Raw genomic sequence first — 18,314 nt, 5'->3', positions numbered from 1 at the left:
ACTCCGTTTTTGTATTAATAATTAATATATTGTGCTTGTAAATGAAACATTAAGAAGCTGCTTAGTTAGTAGCTAACTGCTCCTCTTTGACCACTAGCTGTCAGTCTACACTAACATATCTCATCTGCAAACACATACCCTTTATGAAAATGTTGATGAAAATGAAAATTGTTTATGTTATTCATTAATTTTACAACAATAAATAATAATGAACATTAACGTAATTCACTATATAGCAAGTATCTTCTCCAATGCATATGTCTTTTTATTCTGCATTTATTGACCCTTTCTGCGTTTATTGACCTTTTTCGTGGTGGGAGGAGCTAAAGTGTAGTTTATTTTGGTACTGTGAATATAATTTGCACTTTGGAACCACGTATTTGCTCTTTGTACAAGTATCCTACATGGTTGTCCCAGTCATCCTGTTTCCACACCTCTGGTTGTAGCTTATTTAGAATTTTTCCACGTTTCAATATAAAGTTAAAGAGTAAATGGAGACTCTTTCCTTCTCCTCTTCCTCTTCTTAATGCTAAGACTGAGCTCGGAGGTTATGCAATTCACATTTCCCTTCCCCCACACATCCTCGCTCTTGCCCATACATCACTCGATTGTCAAAGTGAATAAATATGAACCCTGAAGAGATGAACTAACGTGTCCATCACAACAGTGTTTATAGTAAGCTTTACAAGTAGGGATACTATGTGTACAATATGTATTCAGATGATTATTCAAATAATATCTGATGTACAAATGCATTCAGACTATCACAAAAAGCCAGTGAGTCAGAGTTAGAGAGCCTTTGGAGCTGCTGTCAGTGTTTGTTAATGGGTTCTGGCTAAAGGACGCTGGAGACGGTGTGTGTACAGAAGCGTGAACAGAGGATGAGGAGGAGCTGGGTTGGGGATGAAGAAGAACAGGCCAGCAGAGGGCTGTGACTCAGAAGAGAGGGTGTGAGACTGAGAGTGGGTGTCAATCGCTGAATAATGATCCAGTTCAATCAGCACCTGCGCTGAAGAGCCAATTATGTATCAAAGAATTGTCACATCCCATCTGCTTCACAAGCTAAATAAGGTTATCGAGAACAGGTGGAAAAAAGGGAGCGGGAGCGTTAAAATAGGCTAGAAATCCCTGGCAGATACGCAATTAAGAATATTAAGAAAATGAATCTGCTAATGCATTTAAAGAGACTGTGAAATGCATTTCACGTGGAGTTTTGTGGCTTTTAGTCTTTGTGTGTAATTTTTGAGGCCATCTACCTCAGAATGTTCTGGAACGGTTGACTTAAAGGTCTGGTCAAACAATAGTAAGGTTTACAGAATGCTCATTCAAAGTTACTTAATATCTTTCTTAAAACATCAGCACAAAAACACTGTTTGTTGTTTAAAAAAATAATAATGTTTGCAAAAAATAAAATAAAACATTGCCCTTGTAACCAAGAAAAAATGTTCACAAACATCTATTATAAACTCCATGAGAACAATAAAGACGTAAAACATATTTTATGTAAGCTAAAAGTAAACCTTAAAAAAAGTAAAACTATATTGAGCACAAAATATGCAGATATGCAGTGATGGGAATAACGGCGTTATAAATAACGGCGTTACTAACGGCATTACTTTTCCCAGTAACGAGTAATCTAATGATTACTCTTCTCATCTTAATAACGCCGTTACGTTACTGCCAAAAAATGCGGCGCGTTACTATAACTGATGATGAAGCTGTTTTTTTTTTCATCAGACCAACTAGATCTCTGAGCGAGAGGCAAATACTTTTTTTTACTGTTCTTCCTTGGTTAGTGGGCAGAGCACGAGACAAGCGCATAAATGCTGACGATTGGCTGAGGTAGAGTAAAATTTCATTGTAAGCCAATCAGAGGTAGAGTTGGGCGGGTTTTCGAAAGCACGCATAGTAGTGATGGGAATTCGGCTCTTTTGACTCAGCTCACTGAAAAGAGCCGGCTCTTTGGCTCACAACGGCTCTTTAAATGACTTTGACTATAATATTTCAATTTTTATTACATAATATTTTAATTTCTATAGGCTAAAATTTGAAAAAATAGAGTTGGCTCTTCAGATATGCGAGCCAGCTCCCGAAGTTCAACTAAAAAAGCCGGCTCTTAGAGTCGGCTCATTCGCGAATCGCGAACGACTCATCAAAAGCTCATTCGCGAACGAGTCGATCCATCATCACTAACGCTCATTCGCGAACGACCCATCATCGGACAGGACAGGACACACAACGAACAACACAAGCCAGTCAGTCAACCAGAGACAGGTATGGCGACGAGCCCAAATAATCCAAAAGTAGCCTTCTCTAAATGGAAGTATATACATTACTTTTTCCTTCAAGAAATTAAAGAAACAATAAAGGAAATATCAAAAGTTCCCAAAAATCTATCGTGTTATTTGCATTGATCCACTATATAAACATAATATCTACATACATGCCATTTGATTGGAGGCTAGTCTCACTTTGTCCCACAGCAACTTTTTTTTTTAGATGTGTGTACAATGTTTCATGTTTCTGTTAATAATGTATTGTATTAAGTGTCCATTTCATTATAATATTCAGATTTATCATAAATAATTGAACATGCACATGTATTTTAAGTTCCTTTAAAGAGGGGTAGAGGTGGGGTCACGTTTGAGCATTTAAAATTTAATTTTACTTGAAAGTAACGCAATAGTTACTTTCTTAAGTAACTAGTTACTTTAAAAAATGTGTAACTGAGTTACTAATTTAGTTACTTTTTGGAAGAAGTAACTAGTAACTGTAACTAATTACTTTTTAAAAGTAACTTGCCCAACACTGCAGATATGCATTTAAAAATGATAAACTGCTTACTTTAATGAGAATATTTTTTTATGTAAACACTGCCTGCTTTTGATTAGAAAGTTACAAATAGCCTATCCAATGCATGTTTTATTTTGTTTTATTATATTATTAATAAAAATATTATTATTATTATTATTATTATTATTATTATTATTATACAATTATTAATATGTTATACATTTTTACTTGTTTTCCTGAAAAGAAATCAACAAAATAATTAAACTATAACATATAAAATACGATTTTATTATATAATATGAATATTAAAATTAATTATTAATATAAATAATTCTATTCATAGATTGTATGTTGAATTTAAGCATACAAAATGTATTTTTTTAAAATATACTAACAGTCTAGTTAATCATTAAGAATAAGATGTCTTTTGCGGAGTGGCTGTGACTTAAATTGACTATATAATAAACAACTATTTTCCAACGGAAATTTGTCAACACAAAGGAAGCTGTGCTTTTGTCAAGGGATTTCACAAGCTCTTTAGAGGCTTTTAATAATGTCCATTCAGTTTCCAGAAATGAAAATGGAACCTCTTGATTATTGTACTCATATGAACTCATTCAGCATCCTCTACTCACCGTTTTCTAACTCAGCAGTGTAAAATACTGTATCAGTGTACATCTAGAAGTCACTGATGCATATCTGCCAAATGCATTTCCACAAATGTGGCAGAAGAAAATCATCAAGAGATTGCCAGAGCAGTAAGAAGCACGTCTCAGATAAGAGCAGAAAGATATTGCAGTCTTGGCTGATGATGCTTTCTTGTGTGTTTTGCTTTTGAGGATGTGCGACAAGTGTGTCATGTGAAAGTCAGGACTCAGGCTACGCTTGAGAACATCTCTTTCAGCTTGGACAACAGAGGACATTATCTCCATCTGATGAGAGCAGCATTGTGCTTCTCCACAACAAAGAGAAAAACAAAAATGGATTCATATTTCTGGATTTATATTTTGGTTGATTTGCTTCTCAGCCTGGTTGTTTAATAGTATCAAAAGTGAGACCATGTTTCTGGACCACTGAACATTTTGAACTCTGTAACATGAATATGCTCTTGTTGTAAGAAGTATTTCTAGGGTGCTTTCAGAAAAGAACAGAAATGCAATATGTAATAAAATTTCTGAATAGGAATAAAATACAGAGCTGATATTAGTAATTTCTCAGTGAGGGACTGAAAATTGGTGTATAGGAGGGTAATTTAAAACATTTTTAAAAGCTTTGAAATTGAAAGAATGCAATTTTATCAAATGTTTTAATGTTTTCAGATGAGACAAACCATCTAATAGCCACAAAAATCAACAAAAATAATTAATCAAATCTAAAACTTACTGACCTTTGTGCTGTTTTCCAACCAAAAAGTTTGTCACTTCCTGGACAGTGATATTTTAATAATTTAAGGGAAATTGCAAAAAAGACTATACCAATTATTCTAAAACAAACAAAAAAACTTTTTTATTTCATTAATTCTATATAATTCATTCATACAATTGCAAAAACAACCAATCATTATATTTTCTTTGAAGATAGACTTGAATGTGCATGGTACAAACCTACATTTTTATAATTCATGACTGAAAACATTTTGTAACATGATATTGAGGTACCATTCACATAGTAATGCAATGTCTGATTTTAAAATGGGTTTTAAAGGATGAATTTTGCAATTTGAAGTTTTCAACTTCTGATGATTTCTAAAATGTGACAGAGAAAAAGGCAACGAATAAGTCTTTTTTTAAACAAAGGTCAAAACTCCTTTTATAATTTAGATTTTTTAGGGTGCACTCTTGTCATAAATGAATCTATTACTTTTCCTACATCATTTTTTAACAAAAAACATTGGTAAAATATATATTTGGGAGTCTTAGACCTTTCCAACGATATATAGTTTGTCAAGATTTGATTAGATTTGATTGTAATATAGTGAGGTAACCGTAGGTGTCCCGTATTCGGGACGGTGTGACAGATAAGGGGTTAATCACAGGCCAACATGTTAGGTCAATATAATATATATTTATTTAATTTGGCTTTAAACAACTTCATTTCACCATAAGCAAAAGCAAAATTAGCTGTAATATGACAGAATTTTTCATTTAGGATAATAGTAAAAACATTTTGTGAGTCAACGTTTAATTTAGTTTACTATAAATAAAAACTTAAAAAAGACCTTAATGTTAAATGTGATGGTTTTTGTTACGTACAAACCAGAAAAAAAATCACCATACCCATAACAATTAATGCAATCAGTAAAGCGAGCCAGAAAATACAAAAAATAAAATAAAAATAAAGAAATAAAGAAATATATATATATATATATATATATATATATATATATATATATATATATATATATATATATATATATATATACATACACGTTATTATTACTATTTTATTATTTAAATTATTTTTAGAGAAGTGTTTGTTGCTTTTAGAAAATGTGACCATATGAAAAGCAGATTTAAACTTTTTATTTATTTATTTATTTATTTTTTTTTTTAAATGTATAAGGGAAACCTTTTTTTTCAAGTATATTATATGGTTAGAAATTAGTGCACTACACAAGCAACATCTGTTCAAAATTCACCCCATGTGCACATAATTAAGCTGTTATATATAATTGTATACATAATTAATTAATTTGTAATATAACTAATTATTTAAAAATTTTTAGTTTAATGTTTTAACCAATATATTAAGCCTTGTTTACTATGACCTGTCCATTATGCTGTGTAATCTTCTCACATAATTGACATTTTTCCAGCCTGTTAATAATGTTGCTGTACATTATTGGCAGCTGACTTCAATAATCACGATTGGCCAGCCGTCCCCTAACACCCAGGTTTACATTTGTTTGTGTTTATCCATTTTGAATGTATTGCACCAGTGTGTGTGTATTTGTGTTATCAGCATTTGGAAGTACTTAGTGACGTTGCCAGGCATAATCCACGTAAAGCCCCTGGTTCAAAGAGGATCTGGGTTAGCACAGCACACAGCTACTCTAACACTCATGAATCAACAGCAAACACTTGCTATTGTCTCTGCATTGGGAAGATATTAAATCAGATACGAAACATCACACAAAAGAACCGATGCAGAAAACAATAGATTCAGGTTTATTTAGTTTTTATTGGCATTTAATTCCAATTTTACATCAACTGACACATTTTGCAGATGTATAGAAATAAAAAGTGGCACTATCGTGATGTTGCTTCAAACCGAATGCATATACATGCCCATGCTGTATGGTAATGTCTACACTTAGTGAACGACGCAGGTAAGAATACGTGAAAGTGACAAGCTGTTTACAGTACATATGTTGACCACTTTAGGTGGAATAATCATTGCTGAACACTGTCTAAAGGCGATTACAAAATGGCAGGCTAAGATAAGCAATCGGTCATGTGATCTCCTGCACCTCACAGTCTAATTCGTCTCCTGTCTCGCTACATCTGAATATGAAGCATGGCTTACATCGAGTAAAACACAGAGCATGGACACACAGATGACTGAAAACCTTTAAGAAACTTCATCCTAAAAATGTGTGTATATGTATATTTAATAAATATACACTTTAAAAAACATAAAGAAACCAACAAAAAGAAGAAGAAGAAACTTCACGTGAGCTCTAGCCATCAAATATGCAAAAATGTACATTTAACCTTTGGAGAGAAAGATACAGAGTAAATGTGACCATTTACTAGACTATCAGTCAAGACAGACGCACAACGACACTTCCTAGATAGAGCGTAGAGGGGCTGATAAGTGCATGAGTGCAAACCGGTCGGGTGAAAAGCACACGTGCACTGTTGCAGGTATACAGCGGGGAGGGGAGAGGAAGCCAAAGCACTTCTCGCAGGGGTTTAGCCGCTGCCCAACATCTTTGTGGCGCGCTGGTTGGCTTCGTCGATCCTGGTTTTGTTAGAATCGGCCTAGAAGACAAAAATAATAGATACAGATACAATAAGTGTTTTAATACAGTAATTTATCAAATATGTTTTTGTTAAAATTAGTAAAATATTACAACAAATATTACCTAGTTTATTACTTTAAAATGTAAACAATATATACATTTCTTATTGTATTATATTGTGATTGATTGTCATGAAAATAATGATTTGAATATATAAGAAAGTGCAACAAATGCTACCTGATATATTACTTTACAGGTTTTACTTTATAATATTGGAGTACTGTCAGATTAAATTAATAAGAAAAAAATAATGATGATTATTATTATTTATGATATATATATATGCTTTATAGTGCTGAAAATTGGTCATGCTTGATTGTCTTAATATTTATTAATAATTTAAAATGATTAATTTTGTGATTCCAGAACTTTTATACCTGTTATTCAATTAATGAATAATAAATATAATTTATTTTAATATCTTAACATATTATATTTTATTACTGATTCATAGTTATGTATTTATTTAAGCCCTGAAGGAGAATCACAATTCATTTGGTAATTTATGAAGCTTCATGAACTGCTGGTCAGTAAAATTAATATTTATTGAAAAGAAAACTAACTTGATTTTAGTTTTTTTAGTATTTTAATGGAGTTAGACTACTTTAATATATTAATATGAATAATAATATTAATTATGTTTATAGTAATATATTAACTGAAATCCTAGAATCAAGTTGAGAAGAAAAAATATTATTAATTTTTTCTTAGCATTATGTTACATTAGCATTAACATTAACAATTATATTTATTATATTCATTATAATATATTAATTGTAATTATTTAAATAAATAATTAATATATTAATTTAATCAATTTCATGCTGCAGCCCCCTTGGAAATTTGTTGAAGATACCAGATTGAAAACTAATCTTCTGAGTGAGAAATAGCAATAAAAATGCACAATAATGATGAATACAGATGCCCTTATAAAATGCATTTATGATCCAAAATTCATAATTGCTCTATTCCAAACAAATATTGATCTCAGAAGGTATTTTTGCAGTGGGATGTGACATTACAAGCACAATCAAGCATCTTGTGGTATGATTAGAAGCTCTTATCTCATGACAGAGTTTGCAGTCTCTATTGATGCTCTTGTGTTGAGGAATAATTTCTCCAATATTACAGTATCATGATCTTACCATGTCCATAATCCTGTCGATTTGACGGTTCTGGGTGTCGATCTCATTGCCCATGTCGAGAGCCATGTGGCGGAGGTTACCGATGATACTTCCCACCTGCTCCAAATTCTCATCCATTTCATTCTCTCGTGCGTCATTTGTTACCCTGAAGACAAAAAAACAAACAAAAGAAAAAAACAAAAAACAGACTGGGTTTATTGAGAGCACTGATTGAGATGGACACAATATCCTCAGGATGATTTTTACATCAAAGTCAACATAGAAATGCATTCACAACCCATTTTACTTCCATAATGTGACATAAAGCATTATGAAATAGACAGGAAAAGATTTTAAAACCCTTTTTTTTCCCTGTGAACTAACATGCACTAATGAATCACAAACGTAATAAAAAGTAATAAAAGTAATATTTGATTTCATAGTAATCCTAATCTGTCCAATATGGAAGCCTTGTCATAGATAGAAAAAAAAGAAGGTATTTTTGACTTTTTATTTTATGCTTTATACTATGCAATTATGATGGTTTTTTTATGTTATCTCAGAATTGTTTTAGAACTGAGTTAATTAAACTCAGTAATGAGAAAAAAATTGTGACATTTTATCGCACAATTCCAAGTTTTTATTTATTTTTTTATTTTTTTATTGCATGATATAAGGTCCGAATTGTGAGATAAAATTTCACAGTTAGCTCTTAAATTTTTTTTATTCTGTTGCGGAAACATGCATCCATAGTCTGAAAGGTTTTCAGGACAGAAAAAGGACATTAAGCACGTGATAATACAGTGGGCGATTCTGTTTACTCACATTACCTAAGCCAAGGATCTGTCTACACGAGAATGACTAGAACAACTGTCTAAAACAATTAAGTTGTATATGGACTCTAGCTAAACATTTCATTTTGTTTGCGGACTGACGGGATATTTTGAGACAGCAGACCAACAACAGCTCAGTGGTTTCATGACCATTCCTGACGTGCCTGAAGCTACAGTCTGGCACAGAGCGGACATTCGTCTTCAACAGACAATAACAGAGTTACTTACTGCTAATACACTAGACAGATGAAAACAACCGCAACATAATTAGCTTTCGCTCATACAGTCAGAGTTTGGAACTGACAAGGGTATTTAACATGTCGCTCAAATTGATCTGTCCACACAACAGCAGACAAGAGCTAATGATCGAAAAATGTCTGTACTAACAGGTAACTGAAGTCAATACACTGCTCTAATTGGCAGGTGATGCCTGTAACCATAGCAACAAATAGCAATAGTAAACACCAAGAATTTATATCACGATTTTATTTTGATACCAAATATTTTGGAATATTTCTGCTGCTTTCATCTTCTCTAAAACTCTTTAGTTTCATTTTTTTTCTTGCATTGTACCTAAAATAAACCTGAGAATTCTCAGAAGCTGATAGTAAATTTCATAATTAATGACAAGTCTGTATTGAATTAAATGAGAAAATCTGAGGTAGAAAAAAAAAGAAAAAGTATCTTCTTAAATCAAATACTCTGCAATAATCTTTGTTTTATTTACAACTTTGAAAAATCATTTTACAGTGTACACTACATATCACACTGATACAGTAATTAATACAATTATATGTTACAATTTAAAAATATATAATTATTTTTGGATTACATTAATGAACAAGATTTTACCAACATTACCATTAATAATAATAATAATAACAATAATAATAATAATAATAATAATAAAAATACAGTTTTGCATTACTGTAGCATACTACAAACTAGTGATTTGCTTAATTGTCTTGAAAATTATGTTGCAATGCAAAGAAGTCTTAATGAATTTTAATATATTATATAAGACAGTAACACTTCATATATAAGGCAGTACAACAAATATTACCTGATGTATTACTTTACAATTTAAATAATATCTGAGTATTTCGTCACATTAAATTAATGAATTAAAATATAATAATACATTTTAAATAATTAAATATTATAATTATATATGATTGTTGTTATTATTATGCATTTCCATACTAAAAACTGGTGTGACAACAGACTACATACATTGGTATACATTTTTCCCAGTTGGAATCAAATTCATGATGTTGGTTAACAACAAGGTTATAAAGTAAAATTTAAAATTTATATAATTTGTCAAAAGATAAGAAAAGGACAACCTCAAAAGTCTACTCACCAAAGTCCACCGAACTCTTCTGTATTTGCAGTAATCTCTCCTAAGTAACTGACCTGCGGATGAATCCTCCGCTGATGGCCATCTGCTCACGTTCATCAACCACACGGGCCGGCTGGCTGGACACCACCCCATCCTGGTTATTACCCCATGACTGGCCACCACCTTTCAGCCTGAACAACCACAGGAAGTGAGAAGGACAGTGTGAGAAGACGAACAGTGTTCAGTACCACTATAAAGCACTAAACATGCACTGACAGGAACTACATGCAGATAGAGAACACTTAAGACAGGAAACGGTGGTCAGGATTAACTGCATGTTATGGAATTACATGCATTAAAGGTGCTCATGAATAAATGAACAACACTTTCCTGGAACTAACGTACACATGTCACGTACAGTGGGGTGTGACAGACAATTACATTGACACTGATGGAGATGTGACAGTTAATTAGAGGAGGTTCACAACAATTATCAAGGTGAAGAGACAAAGAGAAGCATTCAGAAGTAACATGTTCTCAGTGAGAACATTCCAAATGTCTAAAGTCTGTTCGATTAAACATGTAGATACAGCATGTTATCATACAGCAGTTAGCATACAGTAAAGGTCTAAGACTTTGTTCACACTGCACCCACTTTTCAAATGCAATCTTTAGTAAGTGATTCTGTAAGTGATGAAATCGGGCCTGCTTGTTCAGATAGTCAATATCCAGTATGTAACAGTCACAATAGTAACTTAAAGACATACCATTTTTTTTAAATTCTGCCACCATTTACTCATCTTCATGTAATTTCAAACTTCTGTCTTCAGTGGAACACATAAGAATTTTTTTTTGTCCTTATAACTGCTGTTATTGTTCAATAAACAAAAATAAATAATTAAGATGAGACACTGCAGGCAAAAACACTTTTTTTTCAAGCACCTGTCAATTTTGAGATTTTGGGCTTTTTGGTTTTTCATAAAGTGCATTTTCAAACTAGTGGAAGGAAAACATCCAAAAGACACTGTTAAGTGTTTCTTTTATAGCACTTTATCTGTTTGTGTCAATAGATTTCAATTACAATACATATTTGCCTTCAACACTGAGCCATAAATCTCCACTTCAGTAGCACTTACACACACCAAACTTGACATTTTTATTCCTGTCTATATTCTGAAGGTTTTTACAGAGGGATTTGTTCATATATATTTTCCTTGATTATATACAACATTTTATTCCCCCCAAAATTGTGAAAATATATTGTTTTCTGGCTGTTCAAAGTATTTTCTGAATTATTGAGTGACAAAAAAAGATAACCAGAATCCCCTCTTTAAAAAGATTTGACTCTAATTGTCAAAAAAAATTTGATTGAAATTAGAATTTTGAAACTGACTTCATCTAGTGTTCAGATTTTTGTACTAGACATTTATGCAAATTAGCACATATTTCATTAAATAATGCCTCATTTGCATATTTAAACATAACATATTTGAAAACCTGTAATACAATTTTTTTTTTGCAATAATCAATGCAATCAATCAACTGGGTAAGTAAGGTGATAACTATTAGTTTTTTTTTTTTTTTTTTTTTTTTTGCCCTATTCACCTGCAGTGTCTCGCCTTAATAATCTTTAAATAAAATAAAGGCAAAATTAAAAAATAAATACTAATGAAAGGCTTATATTAAAATCAAATGTATAATATATATAAAATTATTATATATAAAATATTATAAGTAATAAGTTTAAGTACTAAAATAAAAACTGACATGAAAATAAATTAAAGCTTAATAAAAAAAATGACTAAAACTTAAAATTAGATAAATAAATAAAAGCTAATCAAATATATTGTAATACATACTATAACAGTACATAAATAATACTGCCACTGATTTAAAATGAATAGAAACAGTTTATTTTGTGTTCCACAGATGGAAACTCATACAGGTTTGAAACAACATGAGGGTGAGTATGACATAACATTCATGCTGGTGTGAACGATCCCTTTAACTGTTACATTATCTCAAGAGAATTTCTAACACTAAACTGAGAAATGTTGCAAAAATTCAAGAGGACCAGCATATATGTATGTTTTATTGGTGAGCCCACCCTCTCACAGGTTCTTTGAGAAGGCTGTACCATAATGGACCTTAGTAATTCCCCCTCACAGGGCCCAAAAACGTTTACCCACAACGACATCCCAATATTTTTTTGGAAAGTTTTGCTTCATCTCCTTTGGTACTCATGTGTACTAAACACATTTTAAAATCTGATTTGAAACAATATATGACTGTGATTTGAATGGGGCTTTTCAAAACTTGTTTTTAAAAGGTTTGAGGTCCAGATACAAACGTACCTAAAAAATAAGATTATTTTTCTGCTTGTCTGAACAAAGCTCACAGCAACTCTCTAAGCAATGCAGGTGATTTCCTATAAGCTATCACCTTTCATTTCAACCTTTTATGTAAGATAGGGCTGTTTCTACAGTATATGGATATTTTATGGTACTCATCGCCTTATGCCACTGCCATTGTGACTACAGGAGTTGATATTAAAAGCTCTGACCAGAGGCAGTGAGACTCAACCATGACCTTAATCCTTATGGACACAGGTGCGTGTTTTTAAAAAGAAACATTAATAAAAGTACTAAGGTTAGTCAAAATCTCCTTTACATTAATCTGCGCATGCTTTAAAGTCAACATGAAATCAAAATTGACCTTGTTTACCTTCTTAATACACGTTCTTGTAGTACTGTGCATGATAAATTATCTTTCATTAAATGTAATAACTTGCATCACCCTTGAAATGACATTTCTTTTCGGCTTACAAGCCCTCTAATCAAGTCACCTGTCATAAAAAGACCAGTTTCCCAACCTAATCAATTTCTGATGCATAAAATCAAGCTCCCACTCAACATTTTCCCACTGGATATTCATTACACACGCGTTCCTTTCATGTTGACTTTAAAAGTAAAAATAAATAAATAAAGCAATTTACTGTTTTGCTCCGTTACATTTTGATTACTTCAACCCCAAATACATAAAAGGAATAAGCATCTACCCAATAGTTAACATTCATAAATACTTGATCAAACAACTGGCGTTTGACGATGGCCTGCATTACCGTTGATGACGGTTCAACACTTTTCAGCCAGTGACAGTTGCTCACATGAGTATTTATGCAGTGCTTGCGCCATTATGCAAGAGTTGGTCACACAGAATATTATTAGCATAATATTTGCAACTCATGAAACAGAGAATAATAAGAACCAATGTCTGTGCCCACTTTGATACTGTTGAAAACTTGATTGAATGAGCTTGTACATTTACGAGGTTTAAGGGTACACAAAGTCATTTTTTCCTTTTAAATAACAAATCATTTTAAAGTTGATTACAAAATTCCCAGTGAAGATTGAATCCACCCATAATGAGCAAATATGTTAAACAGTGACCGTCTATTCCTAAATAAAGCATTACTTAATTAACTTATCTTCCTATACAAAGTATATAACCATGTAAACATTTAATAATTTATTCAAATAATCTTTGTATGCCATTTAAAAAAATAAGAAGTTCCTACACTAAATTCTGATTGGATGAGCCATACAGTATTTGAAGCCATACAGTGCTACAAGCTCATACTGTTGTTTTCTGCATCAGCAGTGGCTTTCTGATATTGGTAGTCAGTTTTTTCTTTTCTGATTAAATCAGTGTTTTTGAACGGATTGGTTGCTAAGTTAATTAGTTACTTAGCTAAATGATTCAAGGACTTACTCAAAAGCAGTCCCTAGTTTAGTTCCTGGATGAATCATTTTTTATTTTTTATGAACCAACAATTCAGTGACTCTTAAACCATTTCAGTAAATGATTCAGTGACTCAATGACAGAGAGTCACTTGTTTTGTTCCTGAATGAATCCGTGATTTTGAACAAATCTGTTGAGAAAATGATTCACTGACTCACTTTCGGTCAATTGTTTCCTTCCTGAACGAATCAATGAATTGTTTTTTTTTTAAATGAAGTGACTCACTCAAAGAGAGTCATTTTATTGTCCCTAAATGAATCAGTATTTTTGAACAAATCCATAAAAAATCATACAGTGACTCACACATTGTTAGTCTCTTGTTTCAAGAGTACATCAGTGCCTATGAATGAATCACTGAACAAATAACCAGCAGATGGAGTCACTGGAAAATCCTCACTGTCTGATTGTCTGTGTAACACACGAACATTGAGGATACAAACAAAGAAATGTCCCACTGCTGATGGACAGTTTATGCTCATTCTTGGAGTGCCACTTAACCAATCAAATTTCGTAGACTAGAACTAAATGACTTAGTCCACCTTTAAGGTATGAATAGCACAAAATTATCAATCAGCTGTACTATAATCAGTTACACAGACCACCATGTTACCCCAATGCAGTGACATGCTTTGCCTTTCAGGAAACCAGCTCTGCCAGCCTCAAGTAAATAAAGCGTGAATTTCTAATCTGCGGTCCACAAAGTTCGTTCATGCAGTGTGTAATGCTTGCATTTCAAAAAGTAGCACATGCATATTAAGCAGGCACTTAACATTTGCGAACAACAGTCCTTGACCAACGGATCAGTGAAGCATAGAGCCCAGCATATTTGCGCATTCAGCCGGCAGAGTGTAGGGCCTACAACTATAACTATGGGTTAAAGAGTGGCACCGCATACGGACTTAGCTCTAATACCATCCCCATGCACAGAGAAGTAGTCCAGGCAGAGTGCAGTGGGGGGAAATGGCAGCTACAGAGCGAGCAAGAGCGAGCGTGTAAACTGGCCACGTGCATTTTTTCCTATTTGTCGGGTTCAGGCAGGCAAGCAGGCAGGCAGGCGACAGGCATCACCTACTTGTTACATGGACATGGACATAGACCACAGAGATTTCCTAGATCCGTCAAATTCTTTTCTGCTTCTTTCATGTCCTTATTGATCTGATCCATTCCCTCTTCGATGCGCTCCAGTTGCTCTGATTTAAACATTAGTCAATTACGCCCCCAAAAGAAATAAAGAGTGCGGAAAAGCAACAAGGAGAGAAAGAGAAAGGGAAGGCAAGGAGGGAAAGAGGGACAAAAAGAAAGAGAGAGGCTTAAACATTCACAGTGACAAGAGACAGTCAGACAGCAGCAGACAGGTGAGAGCCTTGGACGCTTCACCAGTACCTACTTGTCGCAGGGACATACAAGTCCACAGCATTTGCCTACATCTTTTAAACTTTTCTCAGCTTCCGTCATGTCTTTGTTGATATGGTTCATGCCATCTTCAACACGCTCGAGTTGTTCTGGTCAGGACAAAGGGGTGACAGTAATGAAATGAGACTTTGCATTCTTGCAGACAAACGATGATGACAGATGACATCTAAGTTGTCCAGAAACACATCAACTCAAAACGTGAGACATTTGAATGATGCAGTGGGTGGCTAGGTAGGTTAGGTCATGCCAAGAACATGGGCTATGAGACGTAGAGCACATATACAAATAAAAAAAGACTTTTCAACCCACATGCATTTAACTGTTTAATACATGCTCAAATGACAATATGGATCAATTACAGCAATAATTAAATAAATAGTTCACCCAAAATTAAAAATCGTCGTTTACATTGTCCCAAACCAACACAAGTTCTTTGTCCTCCACAAAACACACACAAAAAATATTTTTTTCATCTATAGTTTCATGAAGAACCTTTCCATTCCATAAAAGGTCCTTTAGATTTTTTTTTTATATTCTTCATTCTAGGAAAACACTTTTTTTCCACACTTTTTTTAAAGAAGAAGAAGAAGAACCAAAACTTGTTCTTCTGTGGCATCGCTGTGGAAACCCCCTTTTGTAACCTTTATTTTTGAAAGTCAAAATAAAATTGAAAGGGGAAAGACTTGAGCTGTCAAGCTCTAAAATCAGCACTGTATAAGACATTATAATCAATCAGTGGAAGAAGGTTCAGGTTCAGAACAACATAAGAGTGACTTTATTTTTGGGTAAACTATCCCTTTAAAATCAAAAAGCATATGCTAATATTTTGTAACAGGGATGCTCTTCTGAGCCTTAAGGGAATCCAGTGGTTGTTGGCATGCATGCTTGGCATCACTGGGCACTTGCTCACTGTAACTGAGCCACCACTGTCTGAGCTAAACTGAAAAAAGAAACAGTCAGGATGATTATGAATGTGTGAACATCGTTAGCAAATGCCGAGAAAGAAAAAAGATGATTAGAAACAGAACAGAAATAAAAAGCAAAAGAAAATTTGGAGCAGAAATATTAGTTATTGCGTGGTAAAGGGAAGTAAACTGAAGAATTTCATGGTTGATCCTTTATGAACTGAAATGAACAACAGACTGAAGGGATATGCATTCCTGTAGGGCTTTAGAAAACTGTAAAATCCCTGGGGGAGCACAACAGATGTTGCAAGTTTATAAAAATGAGCAAATATGATACTATGATTCAAGTGTCTGTTCATCTGTCCTTAATTTAGCATAAAAGCTTTTATTCTTTATGCTATTTTAAGTACAACTGACAGGGTCTAGTGTGAGGTTTCCACCATTTACCGACAACAAGCCAAATGGCTAATTGGGTTATACTGCTAATCTCATGAGCAAGAGCCGCGTGACTGAAGAAAGAGGGGGAAGGAGGCAAGAAAGAGATGGTGGGGGCCTCGTCTCATCATTGGTTGACAGTGATATGAAGCATATCATCACTTTTTTGCATCTTGAGTAGAATAACACCAGGACTGACCTAGTGTGCATTGCATCCACTGAGCTATTTGAGTGCCTTTCCAAACTACTAACCAGGATGGCAGAGTGGTTAAGGTGTTGGATTTAAGATCCAGTAGACAAATGTCCTTGTGGGTTTAAATCCCCCTTCCCTGTAGCAGAATTATTTCTATATCAATTTAATTTTCTGCAAATGGTACTCAACATGAGAGCAGGTAGGTCAATTTGTCTGTCATGACAGGGATTCCGAAATTATTCTGATTATCATCAATATCTGAATTTATGACATTTAAGTAAGTGGCCAAGTGGTTAAAGCAATGGACTTATGATCCAGTGGACAAAGGTAATTTTGTTTGAGCCCCACTCCTGCTAAATAAATGTACAATTTATGTAGAACAGTAATGCAGCTGTATGTGGTTGTTACCAACAAACTGGTTTGTCAAAATTGATTATGAAGTTCTTCTAAAACTAATAAAGCGGGATTTGTCACGAGGATGGCTGATTAAGGCGTAATATACAATAATTACAACCAGAGATAGCAACCAGGATGGCCGAGTGGTTAAGGCGTTGGACTTAAGATCCAATGGACTAATGTCCTCGTGGGTTCGATCCCCACTCCTGGTAGATAAATGTGAATTTTAAGTAGAACAGTAATGCAGTTGTAGGGTTCATTATACCAGCTTTCTTAAAACTGATTGTGAAGTACTTCTAAAAGGAATAAAGAGGGTTTGACTTCCACAAAGTCACCAGGATGAATGAGTGGTTACGGTGTAGGGCATAAGCTCTAATTAACTAATTTTCTGGGGGGTAAAACCACACTTGTGGTAGTTAATGTCTATTCTAGCATGAATTGACAGAAAACAGACCTTTGCAACCATATTACAGGAGCAGTCACTTCAACTACCTCCTCGCAAAACAACCAGGATGGTTGAATGGTTAAGGTTTTGGACTTTAGATTTAATGGATGTATTGTCCTTATGGGTTCGAACCCCACTCCTGACAATTAAGCTTATTTCAAACATTACAATTTGTGCTTGGTTAATGTTTATGTCATGACATATTCTATCTGCAAATAAAACAGATGGAGTACCATGCCTTTTGGGACAGTTAACACTGTAGGCTGATACCCAGAGGTTGTTGGTTTGAAGTGCTGAAAATATGTTTAATGAGTTAGACAACTGACATTATGTAGTTATTTAGTTAAATAAGGTACATTCTTTATAAGTCTCTTTATATGTCTCCTGAAGTGGACTTCTAACTGGAAGTCTTCTGAGCTCTAGGAGACTATTACATCCAGCAATCAGAGCACAGCTTTACGAGACATGCTGTTGTTCTGCTCTAAAACTGGAGGCAAGAAAGGTAGCAAGATCATTTAAAGTAAGAAATGGATTGTCCTGAGGCAGTCTGAGAAACACAACATCCATAATTTAACACAACTATAAGAAGGACTGTGTGTTGTTTTGACAG

General features: G+C 33.7%; 1 protein-coding gene and 1 non-coding gene across 3 annotated transcripts in view; one reads left to right on the top strand and one right to left on the bottom strand.

Annotated features, from left to right (window-relative positions):
• Positions 1–5,953: 5,953 nt before the first annotated feature.
• Positions 5,954–18,314, bottom strand: part of LOC113117638 (synaptosomal-associated protein 25-B) — a 34,826-nt gene continuing 22,465 nt past the window's right edge. The window contains exons 5-8 of one of the 2 annotated variants that reach the window (XM_026286440.1): positions 15,305–15,419; positions 10,191–10,307; positions 7,963–8,107; positions 5,954–6,776 (exon numbers count right to left, since the gene is read on the bottom strand). In XM_026286440.1, the coding sequence (XP_026142225.1) occupies positions 6,708–6,776; positions 7,963–8,107; positions 10,191–10,307; positions 15,305–15,419 (446 nt within the window). In that variant the 3' untranslated portion in view covers positions 5,954–6,707. Of the gene's footprint in view, positions 6,777–7,962; positions 8,108–10,190; positions 10,308–14,989; positions 15,108–15,304; positions 15,420–18,314 lie in introns of both variants that reach the window. The other variant, XM_026286439.1, reaches the window with a different exon arrangement.
• On the top strand, positions 17,389–17,471 carry trnal-uaa (transfer RNA leucine (anticodon UAA)). The gene has a single exon. It is a non-coding gene; the product is annotated as a tRNA-Leu (tRNA).

The sequence above is a fragment of the Carassius auratus genome, chromosome 17 (genome assembly GCF_003368295.1).
Source record: "Carassius auratus strain Wakin chromosome 17, ASM336829v1, whole genome shotgun sequence".
Classification (NCBI taxonomy): Eukaryota; Metazoa; Chordata; class Actinopteri; order Cypriniformes; family Cyprinidae; genus Carassius; species Carassius auratus.
Note: the sequence above shows the minus strand (reverse complement) of the source record. Positions and strands in the feature narration are given on the sequence as shown.